Genomic DNA, 27,896 nt, shown 5'->3' on the forward strand with positions numbered 1-27,896 from the left:
CCGTTGCCCGCAGGACCGACCGATGTCTTGTGAAGGTGTTCAGAAAAATTCCGTGAAAAATTAGTCGGCGACCAGACATTCCACTTCATGGTGCCTCACCCCCTTTCTCCTCTTGTCGCCTTCTGCCGCCAGAGACACTTTTTACTGCCTCCGTTATTCTGGAACAATCGCTTTGGTGGTGTCAAGAGTCTGGCAGCGAAACAAGTGTGTATCAGCTTAAGTGGAGTGAGGTCGAGGCTCATCATGTCTCTGTCTTACACTTTGATGCGGGACCAGCTCCCACCTCACCCACACACAAACAAATGAAGAATAAAACAGTGAAGGCTGCATGTGAACTTCGAGTTATATCTTCCTTAAATGTTTAACTCCGGGTGTAGACCTTACTTACATCTGCATTTTTACATTCAAGAAGCTTGAGCAGGTTTCACTTCTACTGGGTGTTGACATTTTATTGTAAGACCACACAACTCTGATTGTATAACTGTCAAGGGTAGATAGTTATGTCTAGTTAGAACATTGAAGCGAGTTTAGAATATTCAGTAAAAGACATCAAAGACTATATTTCTGTACAAGACAAACAGACCGAGCAGCAGAAGCTCATTACAACTCGCAGCACGCCAAGGATCGATCCCACGCACGCGCACCACTCTCTCTATTCTTACCGACATCGATCACCAGGCCAGCGATCTGTCATATATTTTTTTTTAAAAAAACTCTCGGCTGCCTACAAACAGCTCCTCAAACTGGACTTGGTTTGGCCAAAGAAGGACCAAGCAAACAAAGCTCGTGAAAGTTTCATTTCCTCCAGGGACTGGCAGAGAAACGCCAGTAAGCCACGCGCCTCCTCCTGGCGCTGGGAAGGAAATGAAGCGAAGTTACACGTGACTCCGACAGAAACTCACTGGACTGGAACGAAAAGCTGCTTTGATCGGCATGTGTGATCTCAGTGACATAATACACAATCAAAGAAAGCGAGGTGATATACACAGGTCTGCTAGTCTTGTCTATTATTGCCCAAGTGGTAAAGCCGGCTTACCTGACATCCCCACATCTCCAAAACACGATTTCTATCCCGAGGATGCACGCGCGCGCACACACACACAGACTAATAGCGATGTTAGTTTTGTGCCCTCGCCAGACAAGAGTGGAGAACCGTGATAATCATTGTCAGACAGAAGTAAGAAGTCATCACTGGTGCGCAGCAGACGACAGTCCTGGGAGACACCCACTAGGTGTTCAATTTGCGGCCGATGGGCGGAGTGACTGCGCCAAGAACTTATCGGCGGAATTATTCACGCAGTCGTCGTGGGTCCGTGACGACAGATGGTCGTGGACACGGCAACAAGTTCAGGTATAAATAAACGCCGTTTGCATTGTGATCGGAAGCAGATGGAGGTCTGGCGAACACAAATATAGATTTTCTAACCTAGTGGGTACAGCAAACCTATTTTAGCCTCGGAATGTCCACCAGTTGAGCAAGTAGCCATGAATTACTCGCCTCTGGCCTGGAGTCTGGTGTCTATCAGTGCCGCACAAACTGACAATTTGAGCATACATGCATTTCTATGCATTTCTTGGTTCAGGATCCTTGTGGTCTTCTTGCTGTTTGGACGTGACCTGGTTGTTCACCCGTCACCCGGATGAAACCCGGGTTTGCACACACTGGAATGTCTTACGCTCAGATTCCAGCATAGACTCGTTACAGGTGGATGAACAAGGCTTGATTTCGAGAAGGAAACTCAGAAAGAAATAGAGAATAGTGACGATGAAAGTGGTCAGACGTACCCGTGTGATGCCCATGGTCTGGTAGTCCCGGGTGTCCCTGATGCCCAGCTGCTGGTTAAGTGCTGTCTGCGAGCCTGGGGTGGGCTGCACGTGCTCGGAAACCATCTTGCGCTCTGGGCGCTCGAACCTGAGGAAGAAAAAAGACGACTAGAGTTCATCGGGGTCACTCGTAGTTCTTACAAGACAATCTTGTACTGTTCTTCTAAGTTATTGTGTAAAAAACCAGCTTCCGGCCTCAGGGAAGATGGCGCTGGGACAGAATTGCACACGCACACACTCATGTACATAGCGTTAACGATATAAAGAGATAACAGACTGTTTAACTGTTAGCTAAAGGCAGTCACAGCTGCACGCACTCAACACACAGTCATGAATACCAGTAAACAGTTTAAACATCATCTTCCTCTACAGCAGTTAACACTTAATCTGTAGCACTGATGTATGGTCTGAAAATGTGCCACTACTTCCACAAAAATAAACACGATTATCGTGCACTAACACGTTTCAAAACAACAACAACAAACTTTGACCGTACGTAAACACTTTAAGTCGTAAAACAAACCCTTCTGGCATAAACACACGCACTGACAGCCCATAAACATGTTTATCACAAACAAAGTCCCATTTCGCGATTAGTGACGCATCAGCAGCAGGTGGACAACACCGAGCACACGGACACACCACAACACCACACGCACGCACGCACATGCACTGACGCACGCGCGCGCCAGGCAATCAGTGAACGTGCGTGACAGCGCCACGTCTCACGCACCACAGGCAGCCGCAACCGCCACAGCAGCACATCCTCATCGTTAGCACGGACGTCACACCATCGCAACACCAGCGTCACACCATCGCCGCGCCGCACCACTCTCTGCTGCTGCTGCTGCTGCAGTAGGCGCACGTCCCCCGAGCGGCGGCAGGGCCTCGAACACTGACACACAGCCACACAGGGCCGACCGTTTTATACCAGTTCTATCGACCAGCCTGCAGAACCACCCTGCATCAGACTTCAACACCTGCACAGATAACGTGCACCTCACTGAAGTGTCCGTGTCCGGAGTCTCGACCACGTGACGCACGAGCTGCCGACATTAAAGGGACCGCCCAACATGGTGGTTGATCTTGTTGATACTAACTGTACACACATCATTTCGCCCTCGTTAGGATGCGAGAAACTGCTGCACAGCACCCAGACCTCGATGCTGCTGTCCTGACCAGTTGTACAGCTGTTGCAGATGTTGATGTAAGCAAGAACGAGGCAGTGGCGGGTGTTGTTATTGCACAAAAACAAAATACTGAGTGAAAACTGTGAAAATAAAACACCTGGAGAAATGTTCTCAAACAGAAGGACATGCAAACGAAAGTTGAAGTGTGAAGCAACACAACACCTGACACACTAGACTCAGGTGCACGCTATGATACAGTGACATGCAGTCAGGACGATACAGAGAAACAGCAATATGTCATACCTGGTATCTGGAGAGCCCCTGAGGTGTGCAAAGAAGAAATAACAAACTTTGAAACGAGTGTCAGGAGGTTGTTGGTACAAAAATAAAACCAAAAGAACACTTATTATTTTCTCCTCTCATATTCGTGTTGTTTAGTAAAAAAAATTGTTTTGTTGACATATAATTGTCTATCTTTTATGACTAATAAAGTGTAAAATTTAACGAACTAGCCAAGAGTTATATTGTATTACAAAATAAAACACAAGACCAACTACAAGACAAAACAGCAGGCTGACACAAAACTGACCACCAAGACTAATGACTGGCGTTACAAAGGTCAGCTGATCACAAACACGTGACCCTTGAACTCCAGGGAACCGACAGACTACTTTGTGACAACATTGTAACAAAATGTCAGAGACCCACGACCAAGACACTGATGAAGAGGTTGGCAGCAAATGATGAACCTTCCAAGTGGGGTCAGGGTGATGACAAAGGCTTGTGATGACAAACGGCAAAATGAAACAACAGAGGGAGGCAGGTTGAAGTAACGGGCCTGTAACAACGGTTGTCGTGGTTGAAGTAACGGGCCTGTAACAGTGGTTGTCGTGGTTGAAGTAACACCCCTGTAACAGTGGTTGTCGTGGTCGCTGTGCACGAAGCAGACTGTGGAGAGAGGTTGCGTGGTGTGGGCAACAGGCGTCGCTCTCGCCACTTGATGGGATTCACCTGTCGCGAACTTGCTGCAATGGTCACGTGACCACGTGCTGCGCCTGAACAGCTCCCTGCTGTACGGCCAGGTAACTGATTACAGCGGCTGGATGGGGGGGGCTGCTTGTCGCACGAGCATCAACGGCTTCCCTCCCGCTGGCTTCACTCGTGTCATCGCACCGCCATATCTCGCCACCTTCCCCCCTTTGGCGGATATAACGACTTTGTTTTCTAATCCTGCCTTTAGGTAAACAGTGATTGTAAACTCTCATTACCCATCTGTCATGCACGCACACAAACGCACGCACGCACCCACACAGACGCTCTCACGCCTACACGAGGGAGTGGACAGGATCCTGTCCTCGGGTTAGGTTGACCAGAAGGTCTTTACCAGCGGGTGGAGAGGTTGAGCATCGCACACCAAGACTTGCATGGAAAATACAAGAGGAATGGACGTCAGGTTGTCGGTGTAGCAGGTGTCAACACACGCGTACGCATAGACAGACATTATAATATGCAAAACATAAGAGTACCGCTGTAACTGTAGATGGCGTAAGAGAGGTTAAAGGTCAGCAAACTTGACAGACCATTTTAATACTACTTTTATATCTATATGTTCTTCCAATAATTTGTAATAATGTAAAATTTGCTTTTAAATAATACTTTTCTCTACACAATAATTAAATTTTAAAAAATCATCATCATCGTCAATCCCTTGGCCAGTCTAGGCGATGAGGAGAAGTTCTTCAGTAATCTCTACTCCCCTGCCATCTGTGAAAGTTCACAGGTCACCACATAATTTCCTTTATCTGATTTCGTTCACTTTTGCAGTCGGTGTTTCTCTCGTTGAGCCTTGCCCCCAGATACCCATCGCCTTCCGAATGTCCGACGTGCAGGCCTCCAGGGACGGTGACCGTGTCATGGTGAACTGGACACACGGGGTCAGCAGACACCCACCCAGTCCTGAATGCCTGCGTGATTACAGGTAGCACCACCCCAGCAGAACTGTTCCATATTCCATGATAATATCGACAGATATCTCCTTTTTTCATGGCGATTTCGCAAAGTTCATTGTAATGCAGGCAGTTGAGCACGAGCTGCGTGCGTGGATTTCTTTATCTGCCGGACTGGATGCTGGTAGAGAAAGACGTGCCATTAGCAAGATGATAAACTGCAGAGAGAAACAGAAAATTGCAGAGAGAGCCTAGGGAAGCATGATGTCTGTGCATGTGGTGCTGTGTTTCCTGTGTGACAGGAATGTGACCATACAGGCTGCCAGGAAATCCCACTCTGATGAATCGATTGTCACATGACCGTGTCCCATGGCAGGACTTGTAAATGAAAAAAAAAAACGCCAGTCAGGAGAGATCACAATCCAACGAGCCACAGACACACAGACAACTGCAGATACACATCGACACACTCACAGACACACACACACACGCAGACACACAATCATTGATGTCACCAAGCTACGGTTTTGAAATAAAATTTTATAACAAGGCGCAAATCGTGAAGCTATTCCCACCTTTCATCACCAGCAGGGTAGGTACAGCTTTTACTCTATGTCCACCCTGATGATGAAATCTTTTCCGTGAGTAAATAATTTAGAAAGCCACCAGACTCCGTCTGGACTATTTTCTCAGTGAACTCACCGCCTGCTATTTTCAAGTTCTCTAGACACCCAAAGGACTGAATCACCTGTCAGGGGAGGTGACTGAGAGGCCAGGGGACGCAACTACACAGACAGCAATATTTGCGGGTCTTTGTGATGCTGATATAACAGGGAAGCTTCACGACAGGACAGAAATGTTTGTCTAAACTTTTCCAGATTGGTAGAGAGGTCAACTCGGGCACATGACTCACTGTTGGATGTTGAAGTGAGTTCAAACTCAAACACGTGACTCTGCACAGGTCACCCACAAAGTGCAGATGTTGACTGACGATGTTGCTTCTGTGGCCGACTCTGCAAAACACTGGAACTGTGCTCGGCCCAAGTCTGGTGGAAGCTGCATGCACATGTTAAGTATATTATTTTGATTCCGTGCGCGGCTGCTCTAACCGAAATCTCCTTGGAGGCAGCTCCAGACACAGTAATCCATTTAGGTCCTGCCGCCATCTCTCCCTCGAATCACAGATCGAAAGAAGCGTAATGCCTGTAATATCCATAATTTCATTACAGACGGTCTTTTCCCTCAAGATAGTTTCAGTCTCAATAAGATCAGCTGTCAAATGAACCAGTGGGTCTTGCTTTATTACTTATCACCTACATTCCAGTGAAAATGATACGTTTATAAGTACAGGAAAGATAATTTGCATAAAAGAGAAATAGCAAGCTGTCATACACTAGTAGAAGACTTGGGTTTGGTGTAAAAGTGGTGTTGGTGTATGTAAAGTGGTGTTTCGATAGGAAAAACGTTATAAATGGATTTCCTACATTCTAGAACTGAAGATTTCGGGGAGTGAAGAACATAGTCATAGTTTCAGACCAAGGTGTGTCCGGCCATGACTTGAAGCACATTGTCTGGTAGCAAAGTGCACCGAGTGGCCGCAAGATGGTGAGGAGAAGAATGCATAATCGCCATGCTACATCCCCTCATTTGTCTCCAGTCCAGTGACCAGAAGCATTGTGCAAGACGTGATTGTCCAGACGACATCACAGCGCAGGCGACCGAGCTCTAACGAGCTTCATTTAGATGACTAAGGACCTCGGCGTCCTCGCCTTCACGAACAGTCTGGTGCATTCTCCTATTTATGTCCTCGCTATCTTCTCGTGGTCTCAGGCCAACGTCACCTTTACGTCACAGCCACGTAAGGGATTTCTACGGCAGGAATGAGCCAGCACGCACTGAGGAGGATATCAGTCTCGTGCAGCCATCAGGAAGTGTCTGGACAAGGAGGGACGCCGCGTACAAAGACATCGACAAATGGGGAGGAGCAGGAGGAGGCCCTGCACACGAGGCTGTACTGAAGTCACCGGTCGAAGTCATTGGCAAAGAAAAGTCGAAAAAAAGGTCATTGGTATGCGACCTGAAGTTTGTTGTTCGACCTCAGGTGATGTTGACGACAATATCTTCTACAAACCCAAGAAAATTAAGATGAAACTTGATGAGTTTGCTGTCATTAAAGGGTAACTTTTGCCAACAATTTGCAAATTTAAAGTCGGACTTCATGCAGCAACATCTAATTATGAACACATCACAAAATGAAGCAACAAGATGACAACAGTCACATGAAAAGCATTAATCTCTCGCATCAAATATCTACATTTATGAGTGATGTATACATGTATTTGTTATGAGATAATCGATACTTGTGTTGATATAGCTGTTATTTGTATGTGATCTAGCACAACCAGCAAAGGTAAGGGTCTGATGATGATGATGATGATGATGATGATCATGCCTACGATGACAGTAACAATGAAAGATGCCGAAACCAACTGGCTAGGAACTTATTTAAGCAAAGTGAGAACTCAGTGTGTGAAATCCCATCAGCCAGGATGTGGGTGGACCGCCTACACAGGGGACATTGTGTGACAAGTGCTGGAGGACTGAAGGAAGCATCTGTTATTTGTATTTCGCAATGTGCACGCGGGGCTGTGTTTGCTGTCGGGTGGCAGCTGGTCCTCCACCTCAAGCTTGTCTTTCTTTCTATCCACATGTATCCACATTGTCTGCCATACGCCTTGTGTACCAGCGACAGCAGTGGAATTAGCAATAACCAGCACTTGGAATACAGGGTTAGATGAGAAACCAAGTTTTCTCTGGTGAAGACTTGATGCCACTTCAAGAAAATTATTTTTTTTCCTAACGTATACTCCTATTATTCATCAATACACGTAAATACTTTATATAATATGTTTCATTGAAAGTTTGTTACTTCATGGGAAGGTCAACATGGTAACATAGGAATTATGATTTATTTACTGTCTAAAGAAACACAAAATTCAAGGAGCTGGGGACTGGCAGCCTGTCAAGTGTGGAACCCTGATTTTTACAGACTTCCAGGATTCTCCGACTTTGAAGTTCTAAGCCTGGTCCTTACATCCCAGGTGTTCACGTGAACAGACCAAGAAACTATGTGACAAGTGAATGTTACCTGAGGAATGCCAACACAAGCAGACAAAGAAAACAGCCAACAAGTTCATACAAGCACATACAGGCAACTGTACAAAGAATCTGGTACAAACTCACAAGGACAGGTGTACAGCCAACATTGTGCTACAAGCTCACAGGGACAAGGGTACAAGCTGCCCACACAAGCTTACACAAGGACAAGCAAACATGTGCACGTCGCATAATGAACAGGATACACTAACACTGCCACCAGCAGGCTTATGGGATACATCCATCTGACACATTTACACAATTATCTGTACAATATATTGCAGTTGTCACAGTCGGTCTGTCACCATATTGTACTGATTCAATTATGATCACCATCCAGGGCACACACACTTCACACAATACTTCATATAAATACCAGGTCACAACATAATATACATGTATGCATTGGTCACAAGCACATTAATCAGCCTCACACACATCGGGGGTCAGGGTTCACTTGCCGGCAACTGCATCCATGCATGCCTTCATTCGCACGCGCTGTTACGTAGCTTTTAAGTCTTTTTTTTTTTCTGAGGTCTGTCTGCATGTAGGGTGAGTGAAATCACAAAGATGAAAACAGACACAAAGCACACAAAGCAGCACAGACAGCATCTTGACTACAAGCTGCACACGAATCTCTAACACGTGGCATCAACACCATTGCACAGCATGCTCACGTGACACCAGGAAGCCGTTGGAGGCTATTCCATCCTCAGGTCAGTGAGTTTAAATACCTCTATTATTTGTTTCCACTAAATACAAAGCACACAACCGCTAATCTTTGGCACACCACAGGTAACAATATACATTCGATCGCAGGTATGAGATATGAACACCTGTTACCTGGCGGCTGTGACACACTGTGGACAGGGAGGAGACGGGTGGGGTGAGTGGGAGGTGGCAGCACACATTAGGCCATCAAAACAATGCTTGACATCTACACACCAGCTACGACTAGGACAACGACACACAATGTGGTAAATACCTTTTAAACAACCCATTGAAAAAGCCTCCTTTTTGACTGTAGAAAAACAAGAGGAAAACAAGATGCATTAGTAGTGAAGACTGGAGAGGAGAAGAAAAAGGCGAGCGCGTGAGACACGAACACTGTCAGGCCGGTCTCACAGGCTTCCGGTAAATAGAGAGAAACAGGTGGCGACACCCACCCCACCGTCTGCAGGGAAATGTGATTGAATTTTACAGGCCATCGTGGTGAGGAGATGTTGGGGCCAATCTTCGGCTTCAATGAAGATCGAATCCTGTGGCAACGGAAATAAAATCAAATTTTCGCTGCAGACGATAAGACAGTTCACGACCACCTGTTTCCTTCGACCCGTGAAACTCGGGTGGGGAATGTAAATAACATATCGCAAATTTATGATTGTGATATATCCAAAGTCATGTGCAGCAATAATCGTAGATAACTGAGCAAAATCGATGATGGCGACATTTAAAAATCCATTAAATACCTTTACATCATATTTATTTATTATTTTAGCCGCCGTAGTTTAATTCACTACGGTGTCTTGGTGTAAACATTCGGGTGGATAAAACTCTAGTGGCATGAATACTGTACTGTCTGCTGTATCTGTCGTATGTCAAGAGTTTTGTCTATGTAGACATGTATCGTAGTTGTATATTTTTATGTTAATAGCATATTTCTATGCACACTCTGTATCATTTCTAACCGGGTAGATTAATACCCCAAAACAAGGAACTTGCAGGTAGCAGTAGATTATTGTATCAGTGTGTGTGTGTAAAGTTCTTGCCTTTTAAAAGCAAGGGAAGAGAATCAGCAGAAGTAAGAGAAGAACCATAATCTGTCTCAAAGGGCAGATAATCACACCTGAGATCATTGCTGCCTCCATCCCCTAGGGTCCCGACACTCTCAGGGTTCCTGAGGGCCCATCCAATTCCGACACTACGTGATGTCCAGCCCCGGAATGTCGGGGGCTGGAGTCTGGGCCACTGGCCGTGCATTAAATCGGTCTCCGCCATTGGCTGGCGGCTATCTCGACCTTTGGCTTCAGCCTGTGATTGATTTCCCACTCACCCACCCCACATCCCTCACCTCTCACCTCCCACCTCCCCCTTGGCCTGTATTGTCTTAGCAAACACCTGAAAATTCAGCAGGTAGCTTTCTGACAAGAATGTTTATACACTCGGCTGTGAGGATGGCTTAGCACTACACGGCTCCACTTCTCTCCCCCTCGCTGCCCTGTGGACACCTGCTCGTAGCGACCATACCGACCCTCAAACACGGCTTCGATGATGTAGTCAAACATGGCCGCAAGACTGGAGGCAGGTACACTCATAAAACTGACAAAGCTTTCAGGAACAAGAGATGGAGAATGCTGGTTGTCCTTTCTCCAAGAAGGGTTGTGTGATTTACTGTGGCTTAAAGTACAAGGGTAACTACAGTTACAAAAATGTAAAATCTTGTACAGCTCAGTCAAAACGAGACTCCATCAACATGTTTATAGAATATACATTAGTATTTATCCGATGGCCTGTAACATAAATGCAAGAAAGTTATCTTCTCGTTGACAGAATGGCGCAGAAAGTGAGCGAGTGACGAAAACAAGTCCCAAAGGAAACGGAATCCATTTATTTCCCAATGACATCCATGTGTTTTCATTAGTCTGTGCTGCTAGGAGGATAAAACCAGAAGAACAAAAGGAGAGGTTTAATTATTTCCTCAGATGACATCAACAAAGTACATTAACCGTTGCCTAATGCTGCAAAGAAAGCATGTTGTATGCATCGTTTCCTCCTGAGGCAATTTGTTTCCAGAAGATGTCTGTCTTGGAGCTGGACTTCATCTCCCTGGCAACCGAATAAAGTCCAGCCTGGGACGTCGTCTGCGCCATCAACCGCTCTCTTGCGAAATGCAAATAGTGAAAGCTTGTGGGTCATTGGCCAAACTACCTTAAGTGTCGCCGGTCTGACGTCACTGGAATTCAAAAAACTGGTCTGGTAAACAGTTTTACAACTTTGCTGAAAGGTACAAATGACTTCCATTAAGTTTTACCGGTAGTAATCACTTTGGAGAAAGTCTCGCACGTGCAAGTAGCTACAAGTGCGTCCGTGCTCTCTCTCTCTCACACACACAGACATCATTAACACGCATTCATTTACTCTTCAACTTCAACACACCGACAGTCGTTCACTCACGAACACATCTGGAAAACACATAATCACGCACACGAGCACTCACATTTACAATATGCAGAACAGATAGACCTTAGCGAATAGAAACATCCGCCATTCCTCCACATAGTCACGTGGGGACACACACACACACACAAAAAAAAATGTCAAATGGAGGAGGTGGACTAGCACAGCCACATTAAGCAGAACATTTTGGTTTTGATTTAAGCTTCCTGGCTGCCATCGTCTCCTTCTCCTTGAAGAACAGAACACCATCATCTACCACACTTATTCTCGATGTCACTAGATAACACCATCATCGGTCATTAGAGAACACCATCATCTATCGTATTGAAGTCTCGGGATCAGAGTTCCTTTCAAAACATCTCACATTTCTCACTTGTAAGCTTATTTCTCAAAATCAAGTTACAAAGTCTCAAACAATAAAAAGTTTCCTCAAAAGCGGATAATGTCATTTAAAAATCGTTGAACTTCTTAAAGCAACGAAGCTTTCGCAGTTATATTCTTTTATAATGAGGACCTGAAGTTTCGTGCACCTTGTAATAAGCTTATATCTCAATCCAAAACATCCTGTGTCACGCAGGGAGCTGAAACATGCTTTTTTTATAAACTAAGTTATCTCCCCGTTGCAAATGATGAGAGCATTCCAATGTCTTTACAGAATCTGTTATTGAAATTTACTAGGAACATAGCTTTTTGAGCTGAGTCGACATTTGTATCTCGCCTAAAGTCCTCCCCACAGCGACAGACAGCACTTATATACACATCAACCAAATGTACTTAAGTATACTCTCCAGTAAGTTATGGAAAATAAGTCAGAAGTGCTACAAGACACAGATGCCACAGAATAAGATTGAGAATAAACTTGCTGCATGCTGGTCTGAGAAACGGGAGGAGTGACATCCCCATGAGCCGAGTTCATATTCATGAAGTAATATTTGTGTGAACCGGAATTTTTCTGAGACATTAATTTTTTTCTGGACATGGTCGTGCTGCTGCCTCCTTCCTGGTGTTGTCGGCGATCGAAGATGTTGGAGGAAATGCATGCTGAGAGCTGCACACCACCAAATGTTAAGAGCTGTGTAATCGGCGGACATGAGAGCACAGCATTACAATAAAAGAAAAGGACTTGAAGGAAAAGAATCAGTGAAGAAAAAAACCAAAACAATTCCGCGGCATTGCAAAGGCTTCGTGTGTAAGCCGGAGCTTCACCAGCGGAAAATGGTGTTCACCCGGATTTTAGGAAACTTTATGGCGCATTAAACTCACCCTTGTCCTTTGAAAGAAATTCTCGCCTTGTCACAAACCTCTGAGGGGCATCTCCGAGGTAAGGGAATTAGTCTGGGTTTTTATATATGTGTGTGAGTGCAGGCTTTTTGTGTAGTTTACATTTGTTCACCGGAATTTTAATTTCCATGGATGGTAACAAAGCATCATACATTTGCCCTCCCTCAATTGATATCACACAGTATCCATGGCAGCTGGAAAGACAACTGCAGTCCACTTTCTTAATGGAAAAGATTGCTGGTCTAGTTTTATATTTTGCTTAGTCCGGTCAAACGTAGGAAAAAAAACAGTCGAGGATTGATAAAGCATTTTCACATGTACTCCTGACATTAAAACTCAATTATAAAAAGAAATACTGTTATAATCACCCGAATATGGATCGTTATTGAACATTCCTCGTCACACGAAATGACAGTGTGATACAGAGGGGGACATAACTCAGAGCTAAAATATGTCCATTATTATCTCCCTTGAAATTTAGTCTGTCATCCTTTCCTCTTTTCTTCCTAAATCATCCGTTATGTGGATTCCCTGCCGTCACATTTGGAGGATCGGGGCAAGAAATAAACAGTTGCACACTTTAAGACATCACGTGATTCGTTCTTGTGAGACCAGACCTCCTCGCGAGGGTGAGCGCCTGTCACCAACAGTGAGGGTTGACTGTCCGGGGTTCAGTTCTCCGTCTCGTGACATCTGTTTACAGGCTAGCTGCCTTGTCATGATATAGCCTTATATTCTCCTTTCTAGCCTAGTGAAAAATGTCACATTTTATGCCTCATATCAGAGTCAAATACATCTTTAGTGGGTCACATGACCCTCCTGGACTGGAGGAGTCAATGCACGGTGCCTGCTTGCCTGGCTGACATTTTTGTTCTGGTGTGTCTACGGTGTCTGGCTCAGTTCTGGCTGGCTGCTCACACAATTTTGCTGTAATCCACAGGTGCTGATACGATCGACAGCCTCTGCTGACAAAAATTAACTGTAAACCGATTATTTTGTTTGTTGGCTGGATTGTATCGGATCTTGCTTGGTGTCTTTGTCCGCCATTGAATGTTCCCCGAACTATGCAATCCGCTTTCTGACATAAAAATGTAGCTTGAGAAAGGTGTATTACACATTGTTATTACAGCTCAGTGCTATTACATCTCAGTGACCAACTGCTGAATATAAAGCCGCGAGTATAGAGACCGTGTCATGTTTCACTCATATCCAAGTTTCTATGGTTGTGATCATGTCTACCCACTGGGACTTTTAAACGGGTACTCTTGTAGAGTGTCTCCGTGTTTGTTTGTGCTGTTTGCCATCTAGGTCTAGGACACTTTGTCTCGTTGTGTGGGGTTTGCAGTCTTCACTGTAGACCATGTCTGAGTTCACAATCTTTCTTCCTCTTTTGAGGACCGCAATTTTTTTTCGTGTGTGTTCTCAGATATCCATTCGGTCTCACCCCATGACAAATGTGAGAGATTTATCTGGGTAATCACAATTTATCTGAGTAATTGTAATTTCCGGACACGATCCACAGGAGCCAGCCACTCAAAACCCAGACAATGACGATGACATTGCCGACGACAGCGATGATATGCGATAATGCTGGACTTAAGGAGAGTGTTGAGAGCAGGGACCAGAGCACACAGGAGGAACAAGGCACAAACATGTGTCAATAAAACATCTATTATCCACGTCTTCTGGTGTTACAGACTGTAGACAAGTTGGAAATGGGGTTTGACGGTGGTTGCTGGGTTTGCCAGCCCATCCCCAGGCTCTGTTCAGATGGAGGAAGTGATACACGGAGGGCACGCGGCGCCGGTGTCTAGACGCTCGGTGCACGTATCGAGGGGAATCGATCCTGCGAGAATTATCAGAGCAAACTCTGTTCTCTATCAACAGAACCTTGGGCACCAACAGTTTTTCTTCTAAAAGACCACAAACTTCCTTCAACGATTTCCGTTACCAATGAACTGGGTAAATACACTTAACTCCCTTGTGGCCGATTCTTCGGAAGAAAAACAATCCCTGCCCTTTGCAGGAAGCGAGGTCACCATGACAATGGTCATTTCTTCTTTAAAGTTGAAAAAACCAAGGGTGAATGTGGGTAGGTGAGAGTGGTTCAGAGGCTCTAGCGAGGAAGGTGGGTGGACATTGTACTGAGCTGTTGCACGACTGGCAGGACATCAACCACCTTGGCACGTGAGCTGCTTTCACTGTCATGTTGCTACACTCATCTCATTGCCATTCGACAAAAGGTCCAACAAGCCTTCAGATCTGCCATATCTCCAACTGTTCGTACCCTTGACCACAGCCACATGTTGGAATAGCAATCAAGATGGCCGCTTCTAGCTCCCTTGGGTTTTGACTCTCCCTGTAGATTGTTATGATTGTTTCTTTCTTTCTATTTCGTGGCAGCTCTATTAATTTTATCTCTGGGACATTTCACTGTCATTTTTCTTGGACAAGAACCATCGGGCTCATTCAGTTTGAAAAGAATTTGACAGATTTATTACGGAGCTCCAACAGAAGCCAACATTTGAAATGAAAAACATCCTTTGCTTAGAAAACAAGGAGCTCTTTGAGAGCACAATAATACAAAAACATTCCGCTTTCAAACCTATCTACTAAAAGAATGGGAATGCTTACAGGGATATAAAACACACTTGTAGATCATTTATTAAAAAAGGATGCAAACATGGAATGAAAAAGATAAAATGTTAATGAAGACTCTACTGAGAGTAAACACTTTTTGATAATGAACAATGCGAGCAAACACTTTCTTACAATGACTACAGCTATCGTACCACTTCCTCACCTAAACTCATTCCTTGCCCACGTGTGGCTCAAGATGAGAATAGGAGATGCTGGAGGCGAGTCTAAAGGTTGATGACCAGGAACATGCTCTAAGTGGCCACCGAGGCTAAACTGCAGATCATCTCCATGACATCGCCATCCTTGCCTCCAGCAAAACTACATACCACATCGTTTGTGTGGTCCTCCCAATCAATACCGTTTTTCACATAAACAAACAATGTTTAGGAATCAGCAGTCGAGTCTGTTTCTCACTCTCTGGAGCTTCGAACACAGAAAATTGGGCTCGTGGGTTGTGACTGTCAGAAAGAGAAGGCCGAGCGCATTTGGTCCTCAGCGGCCGGTATTCAAGGCCTGGAGATCGATGGCCGCAAGGCGGACCCACTATTGACTTTTCTCTGTATAGTGCATACACACTGACTGACAGACTGGCACACTATTGACTTTTCTTGTCCTAGTGCATACACACTGACAGACAGACTGACACACTATTGATTTTCTTGTCCTAGTGCATACACACTGACAGACAGACTGACACACTATTGACTTTTCTTGTCCTAGTGCATACACACTGACAGACAGACTGACACACTATTGACTTTTCCTTGTATAGTGCATACACACTGACAGACTGACACACTATTGACTTTTCCTTGTATAGTGCATACACACTGACATACAGACTTGCACTCTCAATTTCAGCGACAAAATGTATATCTACTGATTTTACTGATCCCATAAAATGTGTATCGACAGGTTTTACTATTAAATTAATTAATTAGTCAACTGTTGTCATGTGATGACCGTGTCACATTTCAAATATAGGCTTTATACTCTTTTACTACCTGTACATTTTCTTCTAAAGAACATTAGATAAGCTAATGGAAAAAACCGCTTCAGGAATATACATGTAGTTAGTACGTATAATCAACTCGCATCAGGTGACTTTATAATGGTGAATTCTAGAAATAAAGCAAGAGTTGAAGACTGACCTTTCTGTCGGGTGCAGTGCAAACAGTTTCATCTTTTCCCACAATATTGATTTCTGTGTGAGATGGAATGACGGTGAAAATGGAAACTTGGAAACAGAAACACTTTCAAAATGTTTGACCGGAAATATTTCACCGTCGACACATGCTTTGTGACATTTGCATATTGAGCGAGCTGTCGACCAATTCCAGAAAATCTAAATCATCGAGAGATGAACGGATTAGCTAAGCTTTCGTGTCGACAACAGTAAACCTGAATGGAAAAGGAGAAAATATGAATGTAGGTGATACAGAGTTAAATGAGTTGAAACAAGAAACATCTCACCCACAAAGGCACTCTGCCACCTCCTCCATGCTCTCTCTACCAGAGAAAATAGGACACAGCACGCGGGCACTCATGCGAGTAGTCAACAATCCACCCGTATCTCTCTCCGGGTAATCCCCATGAGGTCGCTCAGGGGGCTCTCAAACCCATTGTACACAGTCAGAATTGTTCCACAGACGCAGGAGTTACCATTTACATAGTCCAAAACTCCACAAGACTCTGAGTCCAAAAAGTACAAGTGTCACACCAGCAGCACAGCGCCGACAACATTCCCATCTTTCATTAACTGTACTTCTGCTCTGACAAAACTGTTAAACCAACTCGACCCAGAGGGCGACTAGCATTGTTCAAAAAATGGTTGGAAGGCTGCACAAGGAGTGAAGAAAGACTCATGGCCAGGCATGGAAGAGCACGACTTCCTGTGCCAGTCCCTCTTCCTGTTGGCGGAGTCGAAGAGGTGGGCGAAGCACCTGCCGGCGAGTGCAGCTCACAGACGGATGCATCGTGCAGCAGTCAAGCCAGCTCGCGGGCCGCCAGTGCATCTGCAACGTCTTCTCGACGCATCGGAAATTCTCCGCCACAACAACACCGACCCTCCGCTGCAGTCCTCCGCTTGCCCCGTCTTTTAATCAACGCTGGTGTCGCTTCATTAACTTTGATTGGGAAGCCAGTCTCGGAGGCGAGACGCGCCACGCAAGCCCTCGCTAACTAGCCTCGATCCGCAGGTCCCACGTCCATGTGGCCACAGCAAGGCGGCGATGTTAGCCGGCAATTATCACAGGCCATTATGCGCCGGGCTGCTCAATCCTGCAACATTTCCCTCCACACAATGCAACTTAACATTGCAGTATTCTCCAAACTGTCATTCTTGCCTCCTGGAGGCGGTCGGAGGCAACCCCTCCTCTAGGGCCTGGGGTGGAGGTGGAAGAAAGAGCAGGGGGTTGGTTTGGAACTGCGAGCCTCGTATGACTGGTAGGCTGGTCCTCCGATGCAGGATGTCTACAAACAGCACGTGGACTGCTGCAGGAGGTCTACAAACAGAGGATCGGGCAGGCGACTGTGGTAGCATCGCGGACAGCCCATCTTCTACCAGCCGCCAGCAAGCAGCGCTGGTTGTCTGTGGCCGTGATGTATAAACAGCACACAGTCCCCCCTAGAGTACCATGATCGTTGCCGAGTCTCGCACACTGCTAAACTCCTGTGCGCTCGTGCATCCAGTCCTGCCAGCGCGCACCAGTGCCACGCATGCGTGGTTCGATAAGTGTTTGACAGAATGACTACCTCGCCACCCGATTTTTGTATGGTTCTGGTACAGATCGTCATCAGTCAAGACGATGCAGGCGCGAGGAATGAGGGAAAGAAGTAGTTTCTGCAGGCAGTTGACGGAGACACAGTGATGAGGCCAGGTCAAGCGGATGTGCGGCAAACTTTGGGACATCGACAAACAAACAAAACACTCGTCCTGAAGACAATAAAATCGTTCTCGTTGGGATTAAAATATAAATTAGTTATTGACTTGATTTTGAAAACTATAAGGAAAAAGAACAAGGTGTGGTGTATCCGAACTATGAAGAAGCAAAAAAATCTTCTAGGAAAACTAACAAATTAAATTTTCAAAAGAAGCGGGTTAAAAAGGTCCGATGTGAGCATTTCCATTAAAAAAAAAACAAACTTCTCCTTAATTGAAATCTCCACAAGCCACGAAAAATACGAGAGAAAGCGCTGGCAGCTGGTATGTCCAATGTTTTCACCACAAAAAAATGTCCCTTTCGAGATTAAAATTCAAGAAACCGAAACAGAATTTTCTGACACTCTCTGTGTCTTAGTTAACATAAAGTGACTGAAGAATAGTTAGACATGTAGAGCTTCAGTGAGTATCTCCATCCTGACATGGACTGTTGACAGGTGAAGACGATGTCAACCTTAAGGTGTGGGACTTTCCACATCAAGAAGGTTCAAAGGTTAAAGGTAGAAGTAGGCGCTGACATGCTCTGTCTGACAAGCTTTGAAGAAGATGGACTGGATTTACAAGCAAATTGCATGAAAAGCAAAAGTTTAAATAATGCATCAACAAATGTTTTTACAAAGCATGTTGCGCAATACGCCAGGAAAGTTAACCCCATAATTTCTCTTTCGTTCGCTAAGAAATAAACAATTCGACTGAACAACAAACCGCCGTGGGAGGCATGTAAGTAGGGGCAGGATCAGAATAAGGTCCTGTTGACAAGAGTGGGATGTGAGTGTCGCTAATCAACGGGCCGACCAACATTGATTATCGTCACCACAGTCCTTCAAACATACGACAAGAGCAGTTTATTTCTCATACACACCCTCTCTCTCTCCCTGTATTATTACACAGATCGTAATCATTATACCTCAGAACCTTCATAATGTGTCAGGATAAGAAACCCTTTCATCTCTCTCTCCACCCACCCACCATCCTCCACCCCACAGGTCCACGATGACCACGGGTGCACGGCGTGTGGCTGTAATGGTTGTCTGTGAGCACGAGACCACCAAGTACATTTGAAATTAGCCGACCCGCGTGCCGAGTGGTTAATTAAAGGCGACACTGTCCTCGCCTCGCCTCGCCACAGAAGCGCCATGTCGTGCCCAGCATCATCAGCAGCAGACGGCGACCAGGTCCCCACCAACAGTGCAAGTACTAGTCAAAGTCTTAGCCAACTTCTCCCTATTTCCCTCCCCCAGCCCCTCCATGCCCTGTAGCATTTTTTTTTTTTTTTTTTACACAGCTGGTCCTTGATTGAAAAATGATGGGATTATCCTGCCTGCACTGCTCAGTGGCGGTGTGAGCAAAGCCCTAACTGGAGGATCAATCGCGCCGCTGATGTGCCGGAGCCACAGAGACTGTGTCCTCAAGACGAGAGAAGAGCTAATATACTTTTCCTGTCGCATCCACTTCGGATCAATGGCGCAGAGAAGAGAGTTTGGCGTCAAGAGAGGATGTTATTGTATTTTCGATAATAGCATCGCCGTCTGCTTCCAAACAGTAACACTATTGTCACGAAGAAGCCAGGATGAAATTTGTCGCTAGTTCAGAAACGCCCTCCTACCCCCCGCAAAATCGCATCTCCAGCTCCCCATCTTGACATGGCAGCCATCTGTTCACCGTCCGCAGTGCGTGGAGTTGAAGGTCCAGGCGAGGGTAAAAGGTCTGACATTCCCTCGCTACCCAGCGTCCCCTCGGGCGAGGTGTAACGGTCGTGTAACAGGCCTTTGCCAGGCATCCACACGATGGTTGTACAACAAAACCGGAGACATCTTTCAGCAGTAACTCCAGTATCCTCAGCTCGAAGTCCATGGTGTCCTGATGTAGTCTGGAAACTCGATACAATGTCGTGTGCCGTTGCACGTGCGGACAGCAGACCAGGTGCTGGGTGGATAGACCAGGGGGTGGATAACATGGTCCTAATAGTGCAGCATTTCACTGCTAATGGTATTAACACATCGATCGCCATGCTGGCGGCTCGTATACCAGTCCACAGCCAGTCCATCCATCAGCACTAGAGACACAATCTACTTCTCCATACTCCCGGCCCTCGCCATAAATGTCTGCTTTATAAACATAAATAACAACGGATTTTTAAACTATCGATTCTGAAGGGCAGAGGACACAAACAAGTCACATGTTTTAATGAACATTTTTTCAGTCAGTAAAGGATTACTATTTTTATTAAAATCCCAATATATTTTAGTTGTTTATTCGATGCTTGTTTACCACACTAGACTACATGTTTGAGATCATGTTTACAGGAAACAATGTGTTCAAGTTGTGTCAACAGTAAATCAAAGCTTGAAATGTGAAACTTTCCCACTATTGTAATCGTTAAAAAGTTCGTAATTTATTATTGCTGTTTGTAAGTGTTTACATCCGGGTGATCAAATCATGTGAAACTTGAACCTCGAGGGACGAGGCCGACTGGGTCATCAGGATGGAAGTCAAAGAGCGTGGCTACACGTCAAGCGTGAAACAGCTTTTCACGCAGAAATGTTTCAACCGACGATGGCTTTCCCAACGGTTTTATTAAACAAAGTGATCCACAGTCATTTATAAAAACAAGAAAATTGCTCTTGAAGAGAATGTGGTATGACGAGGCATGAGAGAAAAATGCAGTAGACGGGCGTGAAATGAACCGGTTGCCATCAACAATTAGAAACCAGGGGCTTTTCACTCCAACATGTTTATAAAACTAATAATCTTTTAAACAAAAGAAAATAGAAACTCTTTTTCCAAAAATCGTTCGTATGCCATTGCGATGCAGTGCACAAGAGAAACTTGGTGAAAAAGAAAATTCTGACTTAGTCTCGTCTTACTTAAAACAGTCTTAGTTAAATAATTCTAAATTTATGTTGCACACTGTGTTTTTAAAAGGATTGTCTTCATAGATATTAATAGTGTTTAAAAATAGAAATGTATTATGCAACTGGCCCCAGACGTTCGTAGCTCCAAGCTCGAAAGGCCTCTATAAGAGACAGTAGACAGGTGCAAAGAGGCTGGTTTGGTTGTCTGCTCTTTGTTGTCCTCCTATCAAACTGTGGTCCTAACTTCAAAAACAGTTTGTTTTGTCTTTTTTAAAAAAAATCAGTTTTCCCAGTTTTATTTGCGGTTTTCGTTGTCCTGACAACAGCTGACGCAGGGTAGGAAGGTGTTATTCAAACGGGTGTGAGCCCGACACTCCTCCTGACAGAGTTTGTAACCACCCAACCCTCGTTTTCATCAAGATGTTTATCAAGATGCTGTAAGATCACAAAGACCCGCAGAAACAACTATTAGTTCTTCTTCTTTAATACAATCATCGGAAATGGAGTGGACTTATTGATCTCGCCTGTCTAGAAAGACGGTAAGGGACAAAGAGATTACAGTGGCTTTCACAATGTAATAAATTATTTTCTAAATTGGTGAAAATGGCATATATACGTATGTAGACTACGCGTGGATGCACGTGTGTGCGCACGTGTGTGCGTTCAACATAAATTCTGTAGAAATCGGATGGGTCAAAGAAAATTCAGCAGACATAAGATATGACGATATCCTAGTTGGATTCCAGATTCTTTATACACCAAACTGTCCTGTAATAATAATGTCTTTTTAACTATAATTACAGTACAAGTATAATTACATTACATGTGATATACACTTTCCTCCCATGAAGTCATTAGATGTTGACATTATGAGTCAAAATATAGATTATGGGTCATTAATCATGTGCAAATAGAATACAATTATATGGTGCAAAAGCAAAGGATTATAGATATCTATCTACTTATCTAAGTTCCTATCTTATAGAGAGAGGACATGTAAAGCAGGGACTGGAATCCAATTTCCCTGTTTTGTAAAGACGAAACTGAGAGAGGATAAGCATGTGGACAAGACAAACCTACTTGATGGTCTTGCGCCCCAGCATGGGGGACTGCGAGCCCCGCTGGTTGAGGGAGGTGGCGGAGCCGATGGACGAGCGATCGTCTGGAGTCCGCTTGAACATCTGGTTGCTGTTGCCCGACTCCTCGTCCAGACCGTTGACGGCGTACTTCTTGGTCAGCACCTTGTCCTCGTCGTCCGCACCCTTGCGGCCCTTGAAGCACCAGAAGCAGACGACAGAACTGAGGAGGAGCACCAGCAGGCCGCCCAGCACGCAGGCGATGATCATCAACAGCTGAGTGCTGTCCTCCATGGCTGCAACACACGGAGGGCCGGCCGTTAGCTCAGTACTCAGGGTGAGCTCGCTTTTGCAAGCTTCCTAATTAAAATGTAAGGATGCTTGTTTGATTTTTGTCCGATGTCTCATAAAGTAGGATGGTATTAATATTTTTGCTCAGAGGCAATGTAGGTGTAGGACATCCTGCTCATTTTTGTATAGCTTAGAGCTAGGTGGTCACTCATGGTCCAGTGAACAGTATGAAAGTGTTACCATGGATGTGTTAAGACAATTTTATTTCCTTTATGCTTTCTCCTTCATGGTAGTGTCAGGGTAAAGATGAGTGAGGACAAGGATCAGGACTTGGAGACAAGAACTTTACTCTTGTGCCACTGAACCACTCCAGTACATTAATATAACATCTTAGCACTGATGTAAACACCTTAGTCCTAAAGTCACATGGCTGCGTTGGTAAGAGAGGAGATGAGTTGCTATGGCAGCGAAAGGAGGGGAATTCTGAGACAGGGAAGCAAATCTCAGTAATCACTGTCGAGCGGCACGATATACACTCGGGAAGTGAAATTAATATTACATGCAATCGATAAAAATATTTATGGAAAGTACGGAAAACAGGTATACACAAGGGTTGTGACAGAAGACTCAGGCAGACCATGGACAAGAGCATGATTCCTGTCAACAGACACCTGTCTGCAGACTGCTAGAGTGAAATAAAAGAAGAGAGAAAAGCCCGCAGACCTCTGGTGGAATACATGTAGACAGAAAACAATACAGGCGGCGATAGTGTAATCCAGTTAAGACAAAATCATACAGATTGATATAGTGGAATGAAAAAAGAAGAAAAAGAGCCTTGACTGTGAGTGCTCGAGTGTGCCCTCAGGGAACCTCAACGCCTGGGCTTATCTACTCAACCTCCACCTCGACAAAGCTCAAGCGCTCTCCAAGATAATGGTGACGGATGTCAAGAAGTCCACAAAACATTGATCATAAGACCCAGCAAATGCACACTGGCCACAGTCACAGCAGAAGGCAACAGATGAGTTGGCTGGACTTCAATTGGCTTCTCAGCGCCGTCTGGAGTCGACAGACTCGAGTTTCGGTATCCATGGTTGCTTTCTTGCTTTGTTCTTCTGAGCGTCAGTCACTCTGTGAAGACCAAACCAGTCCTGGATGTCAGGGACAGGTAAATAGGTCTTCTGCTGAATCAGCATGAGAAAAATAAGATGCCGGCGCTGTTAACAGGTGTTACATGCAGACAAAGAATAGTAAGAGCAAGACGAGGTTTTAACCCAGGACATCTGATCAACACTGCAATGGACTCCAGCAAGCAAACAAAATGACCATAGTTAATAAACAAACAAAATAACCATTGCCAAGTAGAGGATCCTATCTTCCAGTTTTTCTGTCTCCGTTAGTCACTGTCGATAAAGTTTGCGTACTTCTCGTAAAAATTGAAGTGAGATTACATCCCAGAGTTATCGCCCCAAGTAGTCGAATCTGTCAGACCACTTTTCTTGACATCCCATCATCGGGTATCAATTCTTATCTGTCGCTAGCCCATCCCCTGCTTTTGTTAAAATGTCATCTAAATGTGAGGCAAATGGTCGCTTATCGCAGCATACGTTCACTGAAGGGCAAAGTCAGGTGTAAAACACAAGTGTGGGGCAGTTCATGATGGTCATCCTATTATGTTGCTGAGCGACATCATCAGGCGAGTTCAGTGTCTGTGTTTACTTTCACTTTCTGAAGTACAGTGGCCATCATTCTGGCATCATGAGTCTGGAAATTGATTGAGAACTTTACTATCTATCATTTAAACTCAACGTCATTTCACTTGCCTTTCCTTTAAAGATTTCCTTTAATAACAGTTTAAAATCAAAAACTCTCTTTGTCGTCTTTTGTGTCAGCAACCAGCATCTCATCATCATCATCATCATCATCATCATCATCATCTATGCTAGATCGTGAAGCATGTTTGTTATGCACCAGTGAGTCAACTGGGCTGCAATGCATAAAGATTCGTATCTCTTCATCCTTCTTCTCTCCTTCCCACACACATATTTGCCACTAGCCCCCGTTCCTCCTTAGAAAAGTCTGGAAAGGCAAGACAATCACACATACAAGCGCCAGGATGTTTGACGATGTATTCACAAACACTAAAGACAGTGATTGTCAAGGAGACATAAAGGAGGACAACAAACTCCTGTTGAACGACCTTGACCCCAGCAACGGCTGTCTCATAGACATTCTGCTAGACATCGTCTGTGTCACCACCACAGGCTGAGGCAAGAAGCTTCAGAAGAAGATGCCCAATATTATTAAGTCGACATCGCCATCGCCCGCGGAGTACAGTCGCCTTCAATTTGTCAAGCTGCAAAACGGTAGCCTATAAGACGATTGCTTTTTTTCTTTCTTCTTTTTCTCGAGAGTGTTGACGATCAGAAGAAAGCCAGACCTCACGTTGCCAGGCACGGTTCGCAGAGAGTTCTATCCCAAGAGCGCCAGCGACACCGACTACAGACACAGGCAGATAATTACGGGCGACGGCGGGGCAGGGGCTACAACAGCTGCTGGTCCCCCCATTACCATCACCACCACCACCACTACTACCACCACTACCACCACCACCACACTCTCCCCTCTCTCCCGGTAATGGCAGGGTGGCGCCGTCTCCGAGGACGGACAGGGGAGGTGTACGACAAGCCCAAAGCCTTCGCTCGGGGCGGGGCGGAGCAGTCAGTGTTGTGCAGCCAGATGCTGTTTAGCGATTCAGCTTCCTACCTCCATCAACAGCCTCACGCAACCTCCTACATCACTGTTGAACTCCACAGCCACCACCAAAGCCACGCGGGGACATGAAGGGATTCCACCCGGACAATATGCTGGGTGCATGAAGGACCTTCGTCTTCCCGCCGTGTGTTCAGGAACCATGTGGACATCCTGTCGCTCGGCACTAGCAAGATGGTCAGCACACAACATTAACCTGAACTTCTGATATTTTGTAGAGAAAGTAGAGCAGGGACAACACTTTAGGACATCTTAGTGATGTTGCTACCACACATCCTAGTGATAAGACTTGGCTGCAGTAGTCTTAGACATCTTATAGATATTTTCTTAGAGCGTCTGTGGGGTTACTAGGGTCATGCTGAGGACATTGGCTGCAAAGCACAGATGTCTCCTTCTACGACTGTAAGCAGTTGTGCAAAGTTGTACCAATCCTCTTTAAATGTTGCTTCTGGATGACTATCAGCAGTTCTTATCCGTTGGCCACAAGGCTCGCTGAGAGTGGGGGGTGGACTAAGCGGGTTGGGGTGTGGGGTGTTGAGGAAGTCGATTCATATTAGCCTCGCTTTTTTCCTAGCTTGGGCGTGTTCACTCCATTCTATTTCCACAATGCTCTCCCGTCGCCCTTTCTACGAAAACAAAATTAACTTTCAAGCACCTTAGGAAATCGATAAGAAATGTGAGCGAGAAAAAAAAAAAAACCCAGATTAAGTCCCAGTAGCCAGTCCCTCACCGCGTCCCTTTAAATGCAAAATCCTTTGAGTTTATATCTTCTTTTGTTACTGATTCATGAAGATCACCCTGATCTCAAAACAATCATGGCTTCCAAATGTCCAAGACTTTCTGGACTAAGCAGTAACGGTTTATTACATGACTGATAATAACTAATGACTTTGAACAGTCCATTACTACCCTGGAGAGGAAGAGCGAGGCAGGGATGTGGACACCGACCATTCATATCACAGACTGAATACAGAACAACACACAGACATGTCTTCACGCCACTCGTCAGCCGCTCGAGGTTTGAGATAATGAGTTTTTAAAGGAGTGCGATGATTTTTTTCTCTTGAAATAGCATGATTGAGCACAGTAAAAAAATATTACTTCTGAGTGAAAAAACATTCTCTGTTTTCGAGAAACACGCCTAAAATGTTTACAGATCATCTTAACAAATATCACCACGCACGCAGAGGTCAAACCTTCTGTGACGTCGACAGACAGGCCCAAGGGATGATTAGCCCCAGCTCTCCCATTGGTTAGACCCCTGACATCCTCAGCATCACCATCTACACATGCAACGACCGCTGTCAGTGGATGTTGATGTTGCAGCATGTATTCAGAGCATGGATGATGCTCTTTGCCCACGTTCTTTGGAAATAGTATTTTATACCGAGCTCGTCTTGTAAAAAATGGCTTCCTACCAGATTGTCCTTTTAAATATAAATACAATAAAGTTTCTTGTGAATGTTCCTGAAGCTGCGATACATCGTCCGCTGTTCATGTAAGCCACAAAGTGTAGAGGACGATGTTATATTAATGTAAACCACAAAGTGTAGAGGACGATGTTATATTAATGTAAACCACAAAGTGTAGAGGACGATGTTATATTAATGTAAACCACAATGTGTAGAGGACGATGTCTGCTGAACTTTTGCTGAAGCTGTAAGTTCTTGTAAGTCACGTGATTGAGGTGGACGATGTGTGTTGATTATTGTGAGTCTGATATTTATGACGATGCCGCTCGCAGCAGATATTTACCATGACAAATATCTTTGAAAGAGCATGCTGGGTTTTTTTAATCTTTTGTCTAATCATTTTGCGACAGCTTGAGAAATGCTGTCAAGAATTCCACGTCTGCGGTTTCAACAAAGGGCAGTTTGAACATTTGACTTGTCGTTTTTAGTTATTTGCATCTTTACCTCTTTAGAGATGGAAGTTTCTTGCTCAACATTTGATTAAATGGGTTTTGTTTCTACTACAAATAATTGGCTGAGTTTTCAAAAGTCAAAGGTGGAGAAGCGGAAGTCAAACAGGTTTTACCGAGAACAACTCCATACCTTTTACTAGACTTACTTTCTCATTTTCAAACCTGATTTAACCCGACATTCAGAGACAATAGTCAAATGGTCCTCAAACTGTAGTACTCAAATTTCTTTTTTCTGTCAACAAAACAATCCAAACTAGGTTATCACAAACATAAACGATGAAAGACACGGGATATCCGGAATAAAGTCAACAAGACCTGGCTTGTCACGTGACCACTGATCATCGAAACACAACTATCAACTGAATAAACTGATTAGTCGAGTGGGTCTGGTGACTAATTGTGCTAACCTTCACCTTCAGTTTCACACAAAAAGAGAGAAAAGCTTTGAGGTTTCTGCGAGAATAATCTTAACACTCAGGGTTATCGTTTGTAATTACTTTTAATAAATCATCCTAGGACAGTTGCTCGCAGGAAACAGCAAAACAGTTAAAATACACAAACACACACAATCAACACTTTTACATGCAAGCATACACACGTAGACTGACACACAAACACAAAAGCACGCACTCACTGGTGCACCCAGCAGTGTTAATATTATCGGAAACAGATACCAACAGCAGAAGTACAGTTGTATTTGCGATAGGGAGGCACATTGAGTGGGCCTCACAGGGGGAGCTGTGTAGTCGTGGCCCTGAATACATGAAGAGGGTGGACAATATTTCCCTGTTGACACCCTCTGTCAAACAACGTTTTATGGGTTGTGTCCATAAACATGGCATGATTTGCTATATAATCTTGACTTATATATATATTACACACA

At 44.8% G+C, this 27,896-nt stretch overlaps 1 protein-coding gene across 1 annotated transcript in view; it reads right to left on the reverse strand.

Annotated features, from left to right (window-relative positions):
• LOC112565723 (synaptotagmin-7-like) overlaps window positions 1–27,896 on the reverse strand; it is an 86,757-nt gene that overhangs the window by 19,564 nt on the left and 39,297 nt on the right. Inside the window, 2 exon segments of the mRNA XM_025241390.1 lie at window positions 1,786–1,912; window positions 22,031–22,322. Of these exon segments, the coding sequence (XP_025097175.1) occupies window positions 1,786–1,912; window positions 22,031–22,322 (419 nt within the window).

The sequence above is a fragment of the Pomacea canaliculata genome, linkage group LG6 (genome assembly GCF_003073045.1).
Source record: "Pomacea canaliculata isolate SZHN2017 linkage group LG6, ASM307304v1, whole genome shotgun sequence".
Classification (NCBI taxonomy): domain Eukaryota; kingdom Metazoa; phylum Mollusca; class Gastropoda; order Architaenioglossa; family Ampullariidae; genus Pomacea; species Pomacea canaliculata.